This window comes from Agelaius tricolor, unplaced genomic scaffold (genome assembly GCF_023055355.1).
Source record: "Agelaius tricolor isolate 1412-34295 unplaced genomic scaffold, bAgeTri1.0.p SCAF_1, whole genome shotgun sequence".
Taxonomy (NCBI): domain Eukaryota; kingdom Metazoa; phylum Chordata; class Aves; order Passeriformes; family Icteridae; genus Agelaius; species Agelaius tricolor.
In genome coordinates, this window is record NW_027269261.1 from 5,969,180 (window position 1) to 5,989,772 (window position 20,593).

The window sequence follows — 20,593 nt, forward strand, 5'->3', positions numbered from 1 at the left end:
ACTCCTCTTTCAGTGCAGAGCTCTTCAGTGGCATAAACCAGCCCCACTTTTAGCCCCAAGCAGGGCAAGGACACCCCCAGAACCTCTTCCTGTGGGAAAGGCTCATTTCCACCTCTGCCTCCTGAACAATGGGTGTCGGAGGGGCTAAGATGTGCTACTGGAAGTGCACAGAAGGCAGGGGGGGAGAGATGGGGAATGGCACCCCAGACTTATTTGTGCATCAAAAACTCTATCACTGCCTGCTTTTAACTACAGTGGAACAGCACTGCCGTCAGGAACAGGAAAACCTAACCTAAGGAGTTAAAAAGTAGTTGAGGAAAAAAACCCTTGCCCTTCTCACCTAAAAGCAGCACATGGCTGTCTGGGTTTGTACAGGGGTAATGGAAGACATCCATTCCAGCAGCCTGGGCACACACTGTCCATGGAAGAGGAGATCAAGCAAAAAAGTAATCTCACAGTTTCTGGCTTAAACGCCCACATCTGCAGTTTATATACATGTGTCATTCCAATCCTAATAGGAATACTTGTGAAGAAGGGGAGGAGGTCCACAGAGAATAGCAGGGATGAGAGCAAAAAATAATGTTCAGAAGGAAAAAGGTACAGGAAAGATGAAAGGGCACTAGCCTTGCCCATTACATAGATGTTTCAAAAGGAAGAACAAAAAAAAAAAAATCTTTCATTTTATTTCCAAATGTGTGCAATTACCCCAACATTTGCAGCACATCGTCACTGAAGAGCTAAATAAAAATACCTCTCACTACCTGGATCCTCCGTGTATTTGCAATTACAGCCACTGATCAAAGAGGAAAGGCAAAACATGTATTTTCTAGAAAGAGAACACCTCAAACTCAAGCAAGACACCTGTGGTAAGGAGACGTGGCAAAAGCCTTTTGCCTACAAATGTATCTCTACATGATCCAGAAACAGCAGCAGTGTTTAAAAGTGAAAGAAACATCCTTGGTCATGACACAGTGTCCTAGGAACATCTGTCCTCAGCAGTACCACGAGGGACGGGCGAGGCTTTGCTGCGCTTACATTTTTCACTTGGTTTGGTACTGGCTCCTGGGCTGTTACCACCCCTCTGTCCAAGTCCAAAAAGAAGCCAAGAACTTCTTCCTTCTGCCGTCACAGATGCTGATGCCAGAAGCTGGAGTTGCCAAGGGTACACATCAGGACTGGAATGGGAATCCCTGGCCTCCTCTAGGGCCAGGGATGGAAGAACGGCAGACTGACCCACAGGGAGCGGGGAGGAAAAAGAGAGAGGAAGGAAATGAAAATCTCTGTGCTGACAAGCAGTCTTCAGTGATGATGCTCATGTTCAGATTTTCCCAGGAATTCCCTAGAAAAGGAAATTACAAAGCAGTGACTCTCCTGTACTCTGGTGCATGCTACAGCCTGCAGGTCTTCCCATTGCCCTGGCAAGCACTTGAGCATTTGCAGCTACAGGGAACAGCACTGAGCTTTGCTCTCATACCCATCAGAGGCTCCCACTGAAAGAGCCAAACTGAAGCAACCACTCTGCAAACAGCTCCTCCACAGCATCCAGCTCACAGCAGAGATGAGCCAGAAAGTGCTCCCAGATTTCTGTGGCTCCCCTTCCCAAAACCTGCTTTGCAAGGAGGTGGAGAGCTCTGACTCCTGTGCTAAGCCAGCCCCGGTGTAGCAAGCACAGGGTGTGCAAGGCCTCCCTGGCAGTCAGGTGCCTAAGATAACAAATGCCTAGTCATGATGACTGGAACTAAGAAACCCCTCTCCTGCACTCAGACCCTTGTTACCTCTCTGTAAGACAATAAGTCACTTTTCACCTCCACCCTTACTATTAGGGTGTTTCCCAAAACTCCTGTAACCCTATATGAACCTCTACTTCTGCCCAGTTCAGGAGAAGAGCTGTCACTGAGACCCCTTCCAGAAGCTGCCAATAAAGCCATCTCTGTAGAACCTCATACAATGCTTCTCCTCTCTCTCCCTGCATCTGCTGCTGAGTCACTTAGCAAGCAAAGAGCTGAAAATCACTAATAAGCTGAGAATCACTTGAGAGCTGAGCTTGCTAAGATTGCCTGTGGCTCTAGAGCCTGCCTAAGGGGCCCAGACAAGTTGTGCTTTACTAAACTTCGCTGTTTGGGACACCCACAGCAGCCATTTTTGGGGGGATCCCGAAAACCCCAGAGCCACATCAGCCCAGTATGGAGAGCACAGGGTGCCCAGCGCGGCCCCGGGGGCGCGGTTACCGCAGTATCCGAGGTAGCTCTGGACTCCTGTAGATGTACTTGTGCCGGTAGCCCAGGTCTGTGTGGAAGGGCACAAACTGCACCTTGTAGTCCCGGAAGCTCCGCGACGTCGCTGCGATGTTGTAAAGCTGGACCCAAGGGGAGGCAGGTGAGGGATTTGTGTCACTCCGAGCCAGCTCCCCCTGCCAAACCCACCGCGCCCTCAGGCATGGCTTTGGTAGCTTCAGCCTCGTTGCACCACTGATTTGCCACACTACAGAATCTGCAGTCCCTCTGGGCTATGCTTTACCCCTGTCCATTACTGACTTCTTGCCTGGCTGAGGTGTTCTATCCACACCAGCTCCTCCCACCAGATCAGTTTGCAGAGCCACGTGTGTACCTTTTTTCCTAGATGAAATGGTACCACTGGATCATCCTCAGCATGAAGGATGAGCAGGGAGCAAGAAATGTATTTCACACTGTAAAACAGAAAACAATGTCACAAAGGCTCAGAGCAATCCTATCATTCTCCAACACCAACACGTGTGCATTTTAAAGAAAATTGTAATGACAAGCATGTCCTGTGGGTTATTAACTACAATTTAAAACCTTATCTGGGCACCATTCATTTGGTCTGTAGAAAATTTTTTAGTGAAAGTCATGCTTATAAAATTTTCTTGCTGCTTAGACCAGAGAAATGTGGCTCATTCCACTGTAAATCATCACCCCCCCTGCCCCCAGGTCTGGCTTGGTTTCAATACTGGAAGCTCACAAATGCTCTGGCCCTTCAATGAAAGACTCAGTAAAAGGAGACAATGTGATTACAGGCAAGGTGGCTTAGGCAAATACACAGCAAAGAAATCTTCCCAAACCTTCCTTCCATGTTCCAATGCTACTGTTTAAAATGTAAGGTACACTTGAAAAGCATAAATGGCATGAACCCAATCAGGATATCCCTGAGTAGTCTCTGTTCTCTCTGTTGCATCTGTCCTTACTATGAACAACTTAAAAAGACAGAGCTCCACTGTGCTGCTCTCAGGGCTGTGAGAGTAATTGAAATCACTCCAGTAAGAGCAATGCAGCAACAAAAAAAAAAAGCCAGAGTGCAGTGTCATGTCTATCCTCATTGATGCTTGCCATGGCTCACTGCAGCCACAACTGAAACCCCAGCAAAGAGGGAACTCACTTCTCATCGTTTGCAAATTTAATTCCACTTGTTGTGATGGGGTCAAGGAAGAACCAGTCAAATCCAGGGAAGTATCTGTATATCTGAGAGGAAAGATGTGCATTAGTGGCAGGCACCAGCTCTTTGTCCATTGGTACAAAGAGCACTAACAGGGCAGGCCACTGCCATCCCATAACATCCCCTGGCTGCTGACCATGCTCTTTGCAGTAAGACTGCCCCTGTTTCCACCAGCATTATTTTTCCTCCCCTGTTTCAGGCCTATCTTACCAGCCTGCTCAGGAGCAGGCCCTGTGGGTGCTGGCATGGTCAAAGTCCCCAGGTACCATGCAGGACTGTTGGCAGTCCTTCCTGGAAGAGCTTTATTCCAGGGCACCTCACCAGCTTGGCTGTACGCGAGGCCGGGGCTGGGTGTGTGCTCAGTTCAGAGCCAGCTCATTCCCATGCTGGACACACGGCTCTGGCATTGCCCATTGTGTGCTCCCAGCAGCTGTCTCAAGTGCAGCTCTTTACCCCCAATGTTTACAGATACCACAAGTTGTGCAGTTAGCTCAGCTCCAGCACTTCTGAAGGTTCATTTCCATGCCCACAATTCCATGCCAGCAGTGTGAGTGTCCCTGTGTACTTGCCACAGAAAAGGGATGACTCCGTGCCTCCTCCCGTATGTTGGTGAATGGAGATTCCAGGATCAGGGCATCCGGGGGCGTTTCTGAAAAGCCAAAGGCAATGTGCTGAAATGCAGGGCTGCAGACAGCCAGCAAGGTCAGGCTCTGCCTCGTGAGAGCAGCTGCCACCACGGTGCACCAAGGACAGCTCTGCCAGCTCCCCAAATGTCTGTGGGAATCTGGGACAGCAGCAGCAGGAGGCTGCTGGGAAGTGCATCCACGTGTCACACTCACCTCTCTCGCAGAGGCGCCGCACCAGGTTTGTTGCAACTCTGGAAAGAAGAAGGAACATTGAGTTGGCACAGGCCCTCTGCAGCAGAGCAGCAGCTCCAGAGGTGGCACAGGTACAACTCTGTAGCCCCACATTTCTCTTCACAGAGAAAATCAAGGCACAATTCTTCCCAAGAATATTCTTATCTCATTTGCTGTGCCTGTGTTTGTGCAAAAGGAGAATGCAATATGGAGACTGTTTACCCAAAGTGATGGTGTTTTGTTTCCTTGTGTGTGTTGGGACTGTCAGCTGACAGTCATGAGATTCTGTGCAGTTGAATGCTTGGCAGATTCAGTTGAGATGCAATGTAATATAAGATAGAATAATGTAGTATAATAAAGTAATTAATTAGCCTTCTGATAAGATGGAGTCAGATGCATCATTCTCTCCCCTGGTAGGGGGATCCCTGTGAATTCCCTACAACTCCACAGCCACAAGGTCGATCCTGCACACTGCTCAAGGTCTGGCAGCTGGCCCACAGTGACCTGTGACCTCACATACCCAACTGCCCCAAGTGACATCAGGGGCCTGTGTTTAAGTGAACAAGTGCAAGGAAGAAACAGACCAGGCAGCCCCTTGGACAGCCTCCTTTCAGGCGGCTCTCAGCACATCCACAGCAGGTTGACACAGCCTCCTTCCTCCAGACCACAAGGGCTGAGCAAGCAAGAGGGGAGTAGGCAGAGGGGTGCTGTGTTCCAGGCAGCTGGAGTGCAGCATCCCAGGGCTACACTGCAAGGAGCTTCCCCAACTGGGACAGAAAGCAGCAAGGTCTCTCCTACGCATCACCCTAATGGGACAGGGATATTTCCAAAGTTGCCAAGTTCTCCAAGCACAGAGCATTTCACAAACCTTGAACTCCAGACTGGCTGTGGTCACTAGAGAGCTCAGCTGGGGACCAGTCTCAGGACACTCTGACTGCAGTGCTGAGAAACACCACAATCATGCTCTGAACAAGAAAGGGATTCTGAACAGCACAAAAAATATAGAGGACGAACCAAGAAAAAGTCTTTGTCTTCTGTCAAACCAAGCAAGGTGTTTAGTGTCACAGCAATGAAGAGCCACTTCCCTGAAATACCTCCCTGTCCCAGCATGTGTTTCACAGCCTTTGTGGTCTCACAGTTTATCTGTACACAGCTCAACTCAAAGGTAACTCTTGTGTTTGCCCTCTGCTCCTCCACAATCACAAGGGTAAGAGCGTGTGGTGCTGAACCTGACTTGCCTCCAGACAACCATGGAAAGGGAGGATGCAGGAAATGAAAGTTAAAAGCATGAAGGCAAAGGCACTTGACACCTTGAACTTCCCTGTGCCATGGTCATGCAAATGTCAGAAGTGGCCAGGAGCATAGTCATGCAAGCATCTGCCCAAGCACTGATTACACACAGCATGTTCATCAGGACAGGAGGAAAACCTTTTGAAAGAACAAGGCACACACAGGCGTGGCTGGTCTGAGACACTTTCAGAATATCAGATAAGTCTGATGCTCTGCTCTGAAAGACAATCTGCAATCTATTATTCTAAGTGTCTTTCTAGTGTGAACCCTGTGGACAATGAAGGTTCAAGATCCATTGCTGCAGTCATTCACTGTAGCCCTTCTCACTCTGTACAGTGCAAAGGGGGAAGCCACCCTCCAGAAATTATGCCACAGATGCCAAGCCAAGCCAGCCCAGGGATTATTGCAAAACAGCACCTTCATCCAAGGTCAGTGCTTAATGTTCTTTAGAAGCTGCTTCTTTAGAAGTGCCACTAAGATTAGATGCTTACCCTGTGCCCAGGGAGTGTCCCCAAATATAGACGGGGTTGTCTCCGCTCCGGGCTTTTATCCAGTCGAAGACATGAAGGGCGTCGTAGGTCATTCCCCTCTCTGAAGGGCTGCCTATTGAGTCACCCCAGCCTGGAACACAAAGAGTCCTGCTGAGAATCGCTCCAACTGCTCAGCAGAACCAGCCAGCTCCTCCCATGCAGCCCATCTGCAACTGCAAAGGGGCCTGGGACATGGGTACTTGCTGTTCACATCACTGTGCACCTCTACAATTTGGGGCTGAAAGCTCTGGTTGACTCACAGTCATTTAATCCAGGTGACTGCTGTCTGCCAAGGAGGTTTTGTGGATTTAGTCAACAACAAAACCAAAGATTGGATCTCAAACACTGCTACAACAGCATTCTTGCATGTACCCACCTGCAACAGCTCAGCTCCCAAACCTTCCCTGCTTCTCCATGCATGTCACCAATTTTTAAGTGCAGTCTCTGACAGCACAGGATTGGATGCTTACGGCCAAAACCCAATCGTGCCTCACAGAGCTGTTGCAACATCAGTTTGTCAGTTTGTCTGTGCTGTTCAATCAGTGCCCTCCAGCAACTTTCCATCCTCCTGACTGTTCTGGCTCCATCACCATTGCAGCACATCCACACATTGTATGCCCTTAGCAGCCAGCCCCCCACATCCCTTCTGATTCCCAATAAGCAGCCAGAGAAGCAGCTGCCAGCAGGACTGAAAAACAGGGCAGGCTCCTACAAATAAACTTCTCCCAGGTGTCTTCTTGATAAAAATGCAATGGATTAATTTCTTTCTGGTATCTGCAGTGGCATTACACTGCAGCCATGGCTTAAATACTAAGAAGGTTAAAAAGGAGCAGCAGATGCCTGACTGCTGGTGCAGAGGTGCAAAGCAGTCGTGGCTTCTGCCAAGTATTGTTAGCAAATCATTTACTCTGTCTTATCTCACCTATGAGCTTTTAGAAGGAAGTGCAAATTCAGTTCCCTGTGTGACCTTAGGAAAGTCAACTAGATCTTATCCAGAAGGATTGCACCTAGGCAAGCCCCTAGCTCTCATGTGTGCACCTGGGGAGTGCCTGAAGTGGATGCTGTGACAGCCTGGCTCACTCTCTGCTCCTCAGCTCCCAAACCAACAAGCCCTGTGCATGAGGACAGACAGGAGCCACAGCCCACCCAGCTGGACATCAGCAAAAGGAAATTTCTGGAAATTCTCTAGATAGCCATGAGGGGGAAAAAGAGAAGCAATAAGCACAGCTAATGAGCTGGCAGCAAGGGTTGGCAGAAGCAGCCCACATACCTCGATAGTCAAACGTCACCACGTGGTACCCCAGGGAGCTGAGGACCTGCAAGGCAGAGAAACACTCAGAGCCCATTGCAGAGTCTTGCACACCAGCCATGCTCCTGCATCAGGACAAGGTGCAGGCATTCATTTTATAAAATTACTGACATGCTAAATGGTCCATTTACAGCTTTTCAAGGTAGCAGGCACAGAGCTTTCCAAACACTAATCTCAGCCCACTGGTTCTACTCTGTTTGTTTCCTGGACCTCATATCAGCCTACCTAAGATGTTGATTATTCCTTTAACAGCTTTGACCTTAAGATCTGCAAATATCCTACTGTTTCCCCTACAAAGACTTTCATGTTTTCCAGTGAAGGAGTACAACTGTTTCAATTACATTACTCAAATTGGCATAAATGTAAGAATAACATACAGGAGCCTGTGGCTGAAGGCTTAAATGTATAGCACAAAAATGTGCTTTTGCTCTATTATAAATATTCATGTTATAGCCAATGGTAATCCTAACAAAATCTGTTAAAAGTAAGTAAAACCACTCAATGTTAGACCAACTTGCTTGGAAAAAGTGCCTTGGTAAAAACAATACAAGCATTCCAAGCTACCATTGCTTGATATGAACCTAAAAGCTCTGTGGTAGACAAAAAAAAAAAAAAATCAACAGAAAGTTACAAAATGATTAAAATGTTTCTCTTTTGGTCTATGTATGATACATGATTTTTAAAAAAAGCAACATTAGTATTATTCTATACTCTAAAGAGGAAATATAAAACCAACACCCTTTCTAGTGGTACTGGGACTATTGTAGTCTACAAATGAAATTAGTTGTAGTCCACAAATGAAATTACACCTGTCAAGTGAGCATTACTTAGAGCACAGTTTTAAGAGATTACATGTATTGGGTAGATTTATGAACAATTAAACATTTCACAACCACTTTGAGGCACACAGTATCAAGTGGAGCTCACAATGACAACTGACTGGAAAGGGAGAGAACACTTCCATTGTCCCACCAGACAAATTAGATCCTTCAGGACAGCTGTTTCCAATGGAATCACTATATGACATTTTTATAAGTTCACTCACACATTGAATTCTCTGACTAGACATGCAGAGGATGAAGTTTCTTCCTGAAAAGTTTGGTTTTTAGCTTTACAATGTGATTTTACAGCTAAGATATCATATACAATCTCACCTTTTCCAGGCCATTAAAAATTATTTAATCTGTTGAGAGTTCACCTGTCTTCTATACATGTTTTATGTGTTGGCTGCATTGAAGGCCTATTCAAAGCACCAGCAAAAAGGACAGCATCCCAAACTGGTTCATTCTGCTGGAATAAACACAAACCTGGAGTTTCTGGAGTGGTTCTGCTAAGCCCATGTGTGTGTTCACTGACTGAAAAAGGCAAACTAAGCAGCTTGTCTGGATGTTCTCAGAAGCAAAGAATACCAGAGCCAGGAACAGAAACCTGGGGGTTTGGTAAACTGTGTTCTCTGTATATGTACACAGAAACACACCAAGTCTGTATATTCTGAAGTACTCCTACTCTTGTCCATCAAAATCAAAACCAACTCCTCTGCTTGTCTTGGCCAGCACAAAATGCATCACAGCACAGGCTGGTTCCAAGAAAAATGACAAAATAAATCATACATGACAGTCTCCTCAACCAATTTTCTGCAAATTAGCTAATCTTTTTTTTTTTTTTCCTCAAAGGAAATGAAGTATCACCTGCCTTCTTGGGGTTGCTAAACACTATTTTCTAAGCAATCTGAATTTAAAAGATTTTGCAGCAGGGGATCTTGCATTGAATTGCAATAAAGCTTTATGAGTGCCAACATTGACACAAATAAAGAGAAGAACAGACTCAGACCTCTCTGAAATGAGCCAGCAAAAACAATTATGTCTCTCTTAGAAACATGTGATATGAGACCAAGAAACTGTGGGTGGGAATTTCAGCCAAAAGAGAGTTTAATAAAGTAAATTACCCCAAAAATCATTAAACAAAACACTCAAAGCAGCTGTGTTCTCATATAACTCACATCATAGTGCTACACCTGGGGAATTCATTGGGTTTTCTACAAAACCTTCTGCACTTGAGATGGCACCACTCATACAAATGCACTGTGCCTTGAGGAAAGGGGAAATCCAGGCTCAATGCTCTTAAATGGTACCTTAAATTAGTACACTAATCAATTAAATTGGGGCTATAATTAAATAATACTCTTGATTTTTCCCAGAAACTGTCTTGGTTAGCCCAGCTGGGGCTGGGAGTTAACAACAGCAAATGAAAGACCTTTCAAAGATCTTTGAAGATGGGAGAAGTGTGCTTGCTCACAGCTTACAGAGCCTTTTCCCTTACAGGCTTCCTCTTGGAAGGACCCTGAGAGCCCCAAGGGCTGTGGCAGTGGGGCTGTTTGAGCAGTCTCCTCAGCTCTGTGCACACCTGAGGTGTTAATGCAGCTGTCACCCATTCCCCAAGCTCTTTGGAAAGCTGTTTTCAATGCAGCTGTTTGGACAATCTCCTTTTACAAGGCAGCCTCTTACCTTGTAAAGCTCCACCCGGTGATCCCCTCCTCTGGCAAGAGCCATAGATGAAGAAAAAAAGGAAAGAGGAAAAAAAAAAAAAAAAGAAAAACATTAAACAACCAAACAAAAAAACCAAACACATTAAAAAAACCCCAAACCAACCACATTTAAGTTTCCAGAAACACACTTCCCAATTGCCTTAGGTAATCTAACAAAAACATGCCAAACATAAGAAACACCATAAATGCTTTGTCACAGGCTTCAAGGAGACAGCCAGGCTTTGCTGAGCTATGCAGGACCCAATTTTGAAGTCAACTTCTCCACGTAAATCTTGCCTCACAGCAGGTAAAAATGAACTTTTCAACCCACCCTGCTGTCTGCCTTTTCCAAAGCCTGTAATACATCCAGAACAGCCTGTCCCTTTTTGCTCTGCCTACCCTGATCTCCTGCCACAAGTGCTGCCCCAGTCAGTAGCCCTGCCTCTCAAAACTTTGATGCTCCCAGCAGAAATAATGACATTTAGCCAAGCAGGTGGCCCTTAGATTTCCTCACCTGGCTCCAAGCACAGGGAAAGAAAGGACATGTGCAAAAACATGAGCAGAGAAAAGCAGAACTGAAAACTGTAAAGTCCAGGGGAAGAATCTGCTTTCATTTATAAATATAAACTGAAACCTAGATGACAGAAAGGAATATGAGTGTGCCATTACATACCTTAAAATACATGCACAACATGATATGGCTAACCCATACTCAAACTTCAGTCTAGTATTGGTATTATAGTAAATGTACTCTTGCACTTATGAAAACTCTAGAAATTTCATACTATGACTGGCTTGGTCAGTGTAGACTCTAAACCAAAATGCCAGATGTCCCTCTAAGAACACATGCACTTGCCTACCTACCAAAAGCTGTCAGCTCCAACCATGCTTGAAAACACCTAATCCAGTCAAAAACACTCAGGGCAAAATGCAAGGGGTTGCTTGTAAGACATTTTGAATCATACAAGCCTGAAGATGATGATCCACTTGCTTGAAAAGTCACCATTCACATGCACACCTTTATGCTTTTTCATGCTTTCCTTGAAGTGTTACCGAGGGGATTTTCTATTTTCTAAGGGGATTGAGTACACAACATTTTTGCCTCAGCCCCAGATCACTCAAGCCAAACCAGGAAGCCAAGGCAGTGTATTTCACTCCTGGTTAATGCAGCCTGCAGCAGTAAAGCAGCCCTGGGACAAGGAACTGAATGTGCAGCACAGAAAACAAACATACAGCAACACACATTGAATCTGAAATGACAAAGCCAAGACACCTCCAGCTCCTCCAGAGCACAGAGTGAAATGGGAAATATGCAACTGATCCCTAGCTCAGTCCTTCATCCCAGCAGCACTTGGGGGAGCTGAGAAGGAAATCTAATCAATACACAAAAAGCAGGGATACTGGCCCCAAACAGCCACCATTAAGCTGCAGGAAGTTTCCCTTAAGCTTCCCTTAGTATCATTTGCTATACCCAATCAAGGCAAAAAAAAAAAAAAAAAAGTGAAGAAGTGTTTGAAAAACAATGCAACAATTTGATTAAACCTTGCAATGCATCAGCACAAGAAGGCAAGGGCAGTTTGCAAAAAACCCATCTGTTCATGCATTTCCTGGGTTGCAGCACACACCTTCCACACTGTGCCCTTGTACCAAGAAAAGCACAGTGCTGAGACAAGAATTGGTGTGAAAAATGTTCCTGTGATGTAGAGGTTAGCAAACCTTCACTACCAGCACAGCTAAAACTGTTTCTTTACTTTACATCATGGAACTTGTTTTCCTGCAATGCTGCTGCTCTTGCAAAGTATCTATGGGCAGACATCAGCTTCAAAAGAAGATGCAACCAAGAAAAAACATCCCAAGAACTGGCACTCAAAATCCAGCAGGGGATTAATACTCTTTTGTAAAATGCATATTTTTAGGAAAAAAGACCACGTTCTAAGAAACAAACAAAAGCACTGTAACATGTGGAGAGGTGGCAGGAAGAACATGATCCTGAGAAATATCTTCACACTGCATTAATGGTTTTTATCATCCAGCAACAAAGTACAGAGAACTGATCTACTACTTTAGCCAATAAACAGTCAACTATAAAATTACAAGTTTTAGAAGTGCTCCTGGTCCAGACAAATGTCCTGGACAGATGCAATAATGAAACAAGATCAGCACATAACCTTCCTCTTTCCTTCTGATTTTCCTTCCTCAGAATGTGTTAATTACTAAAATAAACTCACAAAAGGAACTGGAAGGTTTATTTAATGTCTGTGAGCCACATATACAGAAGCACTAATACCATCCCCTGTCTCAATTCAGAAAATTTCATTACTATACAGAAAATAAGTACTTCCCAACTCCTGATTCAGGAAAGGTCACACCCTCCTGGCTTCCAGCAAAGGATACAAGGTAATTTATAATATCTGATATCTCTGATAACTGCAATAAATCCATTTCCACATTCAATAATGGAGAGGGATCATTCCATAAAATGTATGTGCCTTCTTTTAAAAAGGAGAAGCACCAAATTAATTTTAGCTTTTATTTTGGTTTTAATTATAGAATAGTTTGGGCTGGAAGAGACCTCCAAAGGCCATCTAGTCCAAATCCCCTGCAACAAGCAGGGACATCTTCAACCAGATCAGTTTGCTCAGATCTCCATCCAGCCTGACCTTGAATGTTTCCATGGCCTCTGCCACCTCTCTGGACAACCTGTTCCAGTGTTTGACCACCACCCTCACTGTGAGCAACTTCTGCCCTGTCTCTGATCTAAACCAACCCTCTTGTAGTTTAAAACCATCATCCCTTGTCCTGTCACTACAGCCCCTAAGGAGTTTTTCTTGTCTTTCTGAAGGTGCTGAAGCTGTGACAAGCCAGGAAAACACCTCCTGAAACAGAGCCATCAGTGTTTTGTGCCTCACCTTGTCCCTGCATTGCCGTGCAGGTAAAGGATTACAGGGTGGCTGGAGCCCAAAGCCTCTTCAAACCATGGCTGGTCCTTCCCTCGGGCATTCTTCCATAAGGCTGCAGGGACTGTGTGCCTGTGAACAGAAGGGAAATCTGCCCTGTCCTGCTGCTCCTCAACACTCAAGTGTCTGCCACTTGAACTCTGAGATTTTCTGTTCAACTCCTTCACTCAGGATTGCATACCTCACACACAATGTTTATAAAACTGTCCTGATCAGCTGAGAAATGGTCAAATTGAAAAGGCAGTGGCTACACTTATTTCTACATTTTCACCTCCATCACCACTGCCTTCAAGATGTAGAACTGTCTGTGCAAGGCATCAAACTTCAAAGGCACAATTACTGAACTTCCTGCTGCTCTGGCAAAATAATCACAGTTCCTCAGCTTTTATGGCACTTAATTACTTCAATTAACATAACTTATATGCCATAAACAAGATTCACTGCTAGGTCAGCAGATGTACAGAGTAATCAAAGCCAGTTGGGCTTGGAAAGAATGTTCAGTGATTAAGAGGCATATCTGACTTTACAGCCAATCTGAGGAAAAGGAGGAGCCCGGGCTCTGAGGAGAAGATAAAATGTTTTGTTTTCAGGCACAAGGTTCTTGAAGTTGTAACATTTTAGCTGCAAAGGTTACAATCTACAAGAGGCAGGAATTTTTAACTCGCAGCACTTCTTCTGCAGATAATGTACCTATGTGGCCTGTGAGAAAGAATTCAACACTGGTGGAACAGTAAGAGGAATGACAGACTGAACAGAAGGCAGGTAATTAAAGTGGATAATTAAAATACAGACACAAAGCAAGGACATGCCCACAGCCATCTGAGTTGTTGAGAAGGGGGCTGGCTTAGAGCCATCAGAAGTAATTTAGGCACTCACATGGCTTTTTACCTGAAAGGCAGACAAGCTTGCACCTACCACAGCAATCCTCCCCAGATGTATAGCTCAGAGCACACAGGGGAAAACTATGTAAAAAGTCAATTTGCTTGCATGCAGCCAGCACACACCAAGCTCTTGAAGAGGCAAAAAGCCTCAGTAACTGTGAGACTCAAAAATTCAACTGTTCTGTGAGGATTTTGTTTCACAAATGTACCAAACACAAGACTTTGCAGTGGCTTTTAAAAGCAAGGCTCCAAACTTTTGTGAAAATCTTCCATAAATATTCAGATAAATGACAGCCTCTGAATTGCCACCACAAGCTGGAAGTTCTGTTTTAGCAAAGATAGACAGTACACTTGCAAGAGAAACAAAATACAAATCTCAGGACTGCAATAAAAACTTATTTAACAGCTTAACAGGTAGAATTTTAATTGTGCTAGTGAAGAATCAAACCACTATTTATCAGCCTATCTTGGAAAGACTGAAGTTTTCAAGTTTCTAAACATATCTTTCACTAAAATTTACTTAAAGGAAAGAAAATGTCCTAATGACAATGATAAGAATATCTCTATCCCATTTAAAGGTTATGCACCCAGTGAAGAGAAAATCTCTACTGCATTGAAGGACCCATCTAAGTTACACACACAACTGAAAACCCCAAACCCTGCACTTCACAGACTGAACATCACTGTCTGTATTAAGGGAATACCCCCTTCCCTCCATACCTGACACAATCCAGGGTAATAAGGAGCTAAAATGAATTGTCCTTACCTGGGACCAGAAAATCATCACTGAGAGAAAGAAATGACAAATGAGCTCTGACACTGTCACTTGTTTTGTGAAGAGTGTAAACTGTGTGTTCTGTTTTCACCCACTCTCCCAATCTTACATATGTTTTATGAACAGAATTTTCTTCCTCCCACTCTGAACACTTTGATCTGTTTTCCTATCTTCCCCCACATGTATTTTGCAAAACAAAACACGAATCAGAGTTGAATGACAAAATATCTAACTCCATGGGTCTGGTCTGATCTGGAGGCAGGATCTTTGTAGTGATGCAGACCTGTAACCTTTATAATTCCAAATTTTGATGTTTCTCTGAATGCACAGGTTGTCTGACTGTGTTTTGTGCATTACTGATCCTAGCTCAGATGAGCCCCAGAGATTTGCATACTTTTCAACATGAACTCGGTCACTTGGCAGAGGAAAATACAAACATCCACAAATGAGAGCATGCACAGCAAAAAGACTGAATAGGCAACATCTAGAACAAAGAGAAGGATAAAGATGCATGGCACATACTGCACAGAACTGGATTCCTTACCAGACTCCAATGGTTACATCCTCCTCTGGCTGCAAATAATAATTACAGGTGTGGTTTAAACCTTGATCCTGTGGTCTTTTCAAGTCAATGAAATATGGGACCCTCACTGAAATGAAAAGAGAGAAAGGAAAAAAAAGAAAAAGAATCATTTTAATTTTAATTTATTTTCTCACAAAACTGCTTAACCAAAGCACTGGAGGGTTGTATTAGCTGGTCTGCTGTGCTGGGAAGACCTTTTTGTGTAAAAGGATGAATTTGCTACAGCTGTGATTTAAAACATGAACAGCAAAGAGAGCAAGGTAAGAAGACACAGGCAACCACCAAAAAAACAGGGAACAGGCTAAAATTAAGAGAAGGTGGGGAAGACAAAGCTTCCTTTGACAAACATTTAACCATCTCTGTGCAGTCTGCTTTATAGATCTCTGCTGCATCAGTGGCATGGGTTAGCTGATTTGGATTCAGTCTTTTCCCATAAAATGGAGCTCCACTACAGCAGAACCAGGAAAGAATCTGTCTCCTTGAGATTTAGTGCTACAGCAATTAACACACCAAAGCTTTTGTGCTATTGACACAAAAAGAAATACTGCTAATGGTGACAGCCAAATCTCACTTCACTTGCCCTCTCAAAAACTCTTAAACTTCACACAGACATAAAAACCAATGCAGAAAACAGCCAATGTTAACTGGACAGATGTGGGCCCTCAGACTGCAAATCTTTATCTGTGCAAGTGTCTGCTGTCATGCCAAAGCATATGGGATTTGAGCTACTTCATGGGCAGTCTCCTGTTTGATCTGTTCAAAGACTTGCTGTTGTTCAGGGCCCCACTTGGAACCCTTCTTCTTCCATGTCACAAGACAGAGAGAGCTTAGAGTCTGGCTGTCCTCTGGGATCTACATCTCCCAAAAACCCAGAGCTCCTAGGAAAGCTGTGTTTCCTTCTTGCTGGTTGGTGGGAACATGGCTGCTATTCTGTTGACCACCTCCAATCTGATGATGTCCACTTTACCTCCTAAAAACTGAATTTCCTGGGCAGGTCCCCTGACCTTACTTTGTTTTGTGGTAAAGCTGGCCTTCAGGAGGATCTGGATTATCTGCTCCCTTTTGTCAAAAACTTCCTCTGCTGTACTGTCCCAAATGATCACCCAAAAGTCATCAATGCACTGCAAGTGTTCTGGAACCTCATCCTTTTCCAGGGCAGTCTGGATCAGTCCATGATCACTCCAAACAGTAAGACTGTGTTTTCACCCCTGGGGCAGTCAATTCCAGATGTACACCTCTCCAGCTAAAGGCAAACTGTGGCCTGTATTCTGGTCCTGAAGGAATGAAGAAAATTGCATTATGGTGGCATCACTGATATTTCACCACCATGGCAGGTCAAACCACAGTGTGCCTCAAGTGTGAAACCTCTCTCCCAGGCAGGGAAGTGCCTGCTCCCAACAGCAGAGACTCTGGTCTGGAACATGGGACATTTCCTCCTTGAATTGCTGGTGGTCCTCTTTAATTTGGTCCTCTTAAATTTCTTCTTTAATTTAAACTTTTAATTTCTTGGATAGTCTTTTCACAGATGAGACTCAGGCCCATACCAGGGAGGAGATGGTTTCTTCATACAGTAGGAGCTTGGGAAACAAATTGTCCACTTTTTGGTCTCCTCTTTTCCTCAACATCAGCGCCAGTGAGCTGACACATGATCCTGGTGTGCTCCCAAGACATGGTTTGTGTACACTGGATGTCATCTGGGTTTACAAGGAACTGCTCCTTCTTTGAACCCCTACAGATCACCCCCAGCACAGCTGATTCTCTCAGGTACTGGATACCTTGCTCCATGGTGTCCCACTTGTCTCAGTGCACTCAAAGGTCATCCTTGCAAAGATATCTTTCCCTCATGCTTGACAGGAGCCACTTCCAGAGGCTGAGAGTTTCTGGTCTTTTCCCAATCCCCAGCCAATGCCTGCATCCTGGGACAGGAACCCAAATGGCTTGGGTTCCTTGGAGCAGCCAGGTAACCAGGGACTCACCTCACAGCTCACCTGGGGGTAGGGATCAGGAGATGATCTCTGGCCCTGCCTCTTCCTCTGGTTGTGAGGGCCCTGCTTCCTCTTCATCACTCACTACACAAATTGATTTATATTGGATTTCTTGTTCTGTGCAGGGCTGACTGCTCCTGGCACAGGTTCAGCTGCAGTTTGAGTGGCCACAGTGCTTGTGCCCTGCTTTCCTTCCCCTGCCCCTGAGGGTGCTGCCCAGTAATGAGCAGTGTCCAATAATCAGCAGCCAGGGCCCAACTCATTGCAGCAGATTCCCCCTCTTTGGAACTGCCATGGTGATTTTCTTCCAAATATTCTGCCACTTTACCAAGGTCTTGTATTAGTTCAGGGGTGAGCTTCCAAAACCACTAGAGCAGAATGCTCCTTCAAAATCTGGCCCATTTTCTCCCACTCTCCATGCTGCTCATGACTATCCACCTCCAGGGCAGGTTTCTGGACAATTTCCCCAGAAATTTCTGTTCTGACTCCAAACACATTGTAGACTATACTGAGGAAACCTGGCAAATACAGCAACAAGAACATGCTACAGGACAATTATTTTGGTCACTTGTCAATGAGCAAAGGCAGGAACTTCAGTGAGACCTAACAAAGCTCTGTAAAAGCAAAATCACTGAAGCCTGCACTGTTCAGGTTATGTGGCTGTCACTTCTGACAATCAAAGCATAAGAGCTGCCCTGCACATGTGCACACTTCACAGCAACCACAGTCCAAGGTGTGAGAACATGCAAAGCATGCAGTCAAAATTAGACAAGTTATGTAAAAAACAATGTATCCATAGTTGGTCCTTCTAGCTTTGACAGAGAGGAAGATATTTTTCAAAATTTCATTGTAAAATACAAGTAAGGTTTAAATGCAAATTTAGATTGCTGGGTTTAATTTCACTTGCTTGCTGTCTACTCATGCAACTGTGTGGAACCCCTCAGAAAAACACAGGTGACATATTGCACAGTTTTCCTGAAGGAAAAACTCTTTTGGCTGAAAATTGGCTTCAGTTTGGTCACTCTATTTATATAAAGACATGCTACACCAACCACACAGAATGCTTTCCAAACCACAGTCTGGGGAAGTCTACAACCTGTGAAAGTTCATGTCCTTCACATGCAGGGTGAAAGTGAAGGCAAACAAACTCCCCTTGTCCCCTCTCCACCCAGCCACTGAGTCACTTACCAAAGTTTAGGAAGACCAGCTTTGCCTGAATAGCAGGGCAAAGCTTCACTAGAAATGGGATGGCTATGTACACTCCCAGCAACCAGAGTATTAACTTCCTCAATCGAAACCATAATCCGTATCGCCTGCATAAAAGAAAAAAAAAAATAAAAAATAGAAAGACAGAGCTGAATACAGCAGAATATTTATGGAGCAATTTTCACAATGATCTCTGCCTGCTTGGTGGTTTTGAAAATCTGGTCATTTACACTTTAAACAAAAGCTAATTTCAAACAGTTTGTGTGGCCTCAGTTGTTTGAGAGAAGCAGAAGTAACCAAAATACCAGCTGATGACATATAGCTTAGAAAAAGGGAATAGAAACTCCCTACTGATTACATTTTAAAAGACTCTGTAACAAGAGCTTTTCTTCCTGCTAACTTAACAGATTTCAGAATCTCTAGAATGCATATCACATGTTCATCTCCAAAAAGTAGCCCAATCATACTTCCATTTAGATCACTATCAGATTTTGTTCAGTTCTATTTTCACATATTTTGAGGAACTATATGTAATGAGACTGATAAAGTTACACATTATCTCATGAACAGACTGGAGCAGACATTCTGCTTTGTCCAGCTAAATGGATTACCTCTCAATGCCCTAAAAAGCAAACCCTTTTAAATTCTAAAATATAATAAATTTCATAAACTGCAGCATTATTCTCTAAGATTTGCCCCAACACTGTATCTCAATTTTCTCTTTTCTACTTAATTAGGACGAATAAGCTACCAAAAAAAAAAAAAAAAAAAAAAGAGAAGAAAATCCTAATCAACAACAAAAAAACCAACCAAAAAAAATCAAGTAACACACAGCAGCTAGTCAAGTGATATATCTCAAAATTCCCTTTATTGTATCAGAATAACTACCAAATACACATTCATATATGTGTGTTTATATATGCACATGTGCTTACATAAAGGCTTATGTGTAATGATTTAGTTGACCAACATTTCACGTGCACTGAGGTTTCTCAACCAGCCCTGCAATCAAGAACTAAAATCCATGGGAAGCCTTCAGGCAACACAATTGCTGCTCCTTTTCAGCAGACAGTCTTGAGCAAGAATCATGTTCCATGCCAGTGAGCAAACAGTTCTCAGTGTTGGGAACTGTAGGCTACTAAAATCAGAGAACACTCTTTCCAAAAGGCATGAAATTATTAATCTGCCATTTGGCAATTCTTGGAGCTGACAAGCTAAACTTGCTCTAGACTCGAGCTAAGAGGGTTTAGCCACTGTCATCTAGGTGAAATTGTCAAATAGAGAGCCTAAAGACCTGGTTTTTACACATTTGTACAAGAAAAATGAGTGTACAGATAGAACTGGGTTGGAAAGAGTTTAATGATGTACCAAAATTTTCAAAATCTCAATAGCTTTTGGGAACCAAAAGCCAAGACTTTCAGGAACACTTTTTCAGCACAGCAGAAGTGGAGACATTCCAATCTCCCCTGCTCCCCCTAAGTTTTTGGCATGACTGCTAAGGTGCTCACAGGGAAAAGGATATCCTGTTATTCATCCAAACCCTGCCTTCAGCACACTGCTACACACCTACAAGTGCCTGTCTGCCTCCTGTCACCCTGGAACCACATTCTGGACTTCAGAAACACGTGCTACCAAAATTAAAGCCCTTTTCTTCACAAGCCAAAACAGCTGTCATTTTTCAAAAGGGGGAAAAATAGATTACTAAGTCACTGTCACCCAGCTGTGGCTGCAACAAGCCCACGTTGAAAGGTTCAACAGATTTTTATACTTCCCACAGCAAATTTGATGATTGAAGAGGTAAAGAACTCCATCAAGGCTTCCAGTGACATTTCCACACCTCAAGCCCAGTTTTCTAAAGTAAGAAAAGCAAAACCAGCAAAGGACTAGCAGAGGAAATGATACAAAATGGGATTTAGAAGAACAGAAGTGAGTACCAAAGCCTCAGGCCAACCCACCTTATGCCCACAACTTTGGGAAAAAAAGCCACACAACATTTTGTTTGGGCTAATCACTGAGCTGATCATTGCTCCCTACTCTCAGATTAAACCCAGCTTTCCACTACATCAGCACCTACCACCTATTTTCATAGCTGGAATGGATTTGTGGAAGACAAAGGGAGATCACTAAAGGATAGCTGCCATTTAACTGCTGAGCAACTGAAATGTAACTTAGCTCTCTTCAATGAGAAAAGTGTGTGGTTTTGTTAAAACACTTTGTCTAGTTATTTTTTCACTTAGATCTAACTC

The 20,593-nt window shown here is 44.1% G+C and overlaps 1 protein-coding gene across 1 annotated transcript in view; it reads right to left on the reverse strand.

Annotated features, from left to right (window-relative positions):
- Positions 1-662: 662 nt before the first annotated feature.
- ABHD12 (abhydrolase domain containing 12, lysophospholipase) overlaps positions 663-20,593 on the reverse strand; it is a 38,058-nt gene continuing 18,127 nt past the window's right edge. The window contains exons 2-13 of the mRNA XM_071419945.1: positions 18,330-18,454; positions 15,118-15,223; positions 12,870-12,989; positions 9,941-9,971; positions 7,398-7,443; positions 6,089-6,218; positions 4,290-4,327; positions 4,020-4,099; positions 3,394-3,476; positions 2,608-2,686; positions 2,229-2,356; positions 663-1,339 (exon numbers count right to left, since the gene is read on the reverse strand). Of these exons, the coding sequence (XP_071276046.1) occupies positions 1,300-1,339; positions 2,229-2,356; positions 2,608-2,686; positions 3,394-3,476; positions 4,020-4,099; positions 4,290-4,327; positions 6,089-6,218; positions 7,398-7,443; positions 9,941-9,971; positions 12,870-12,989; positions 15,118-15,223; positions 18,330-18,454 (1,006 nt within the window). The 3' untranslated portion in view covers positions 663-1,299. The remainder of the gene's footprint in view (positions 1,340-2,228; positions 2,357-2,607; positions 2,687-3,393; positions 3,477-4,019; positions 4,100-4,289; positions 4,328-6,088; positions 6,219-7,397; positions 7,444-9,940; positions 9,972-12,869; positions 12,990-15,117; positions 15,224-18,329; positions 18,455-20,593) is intronic.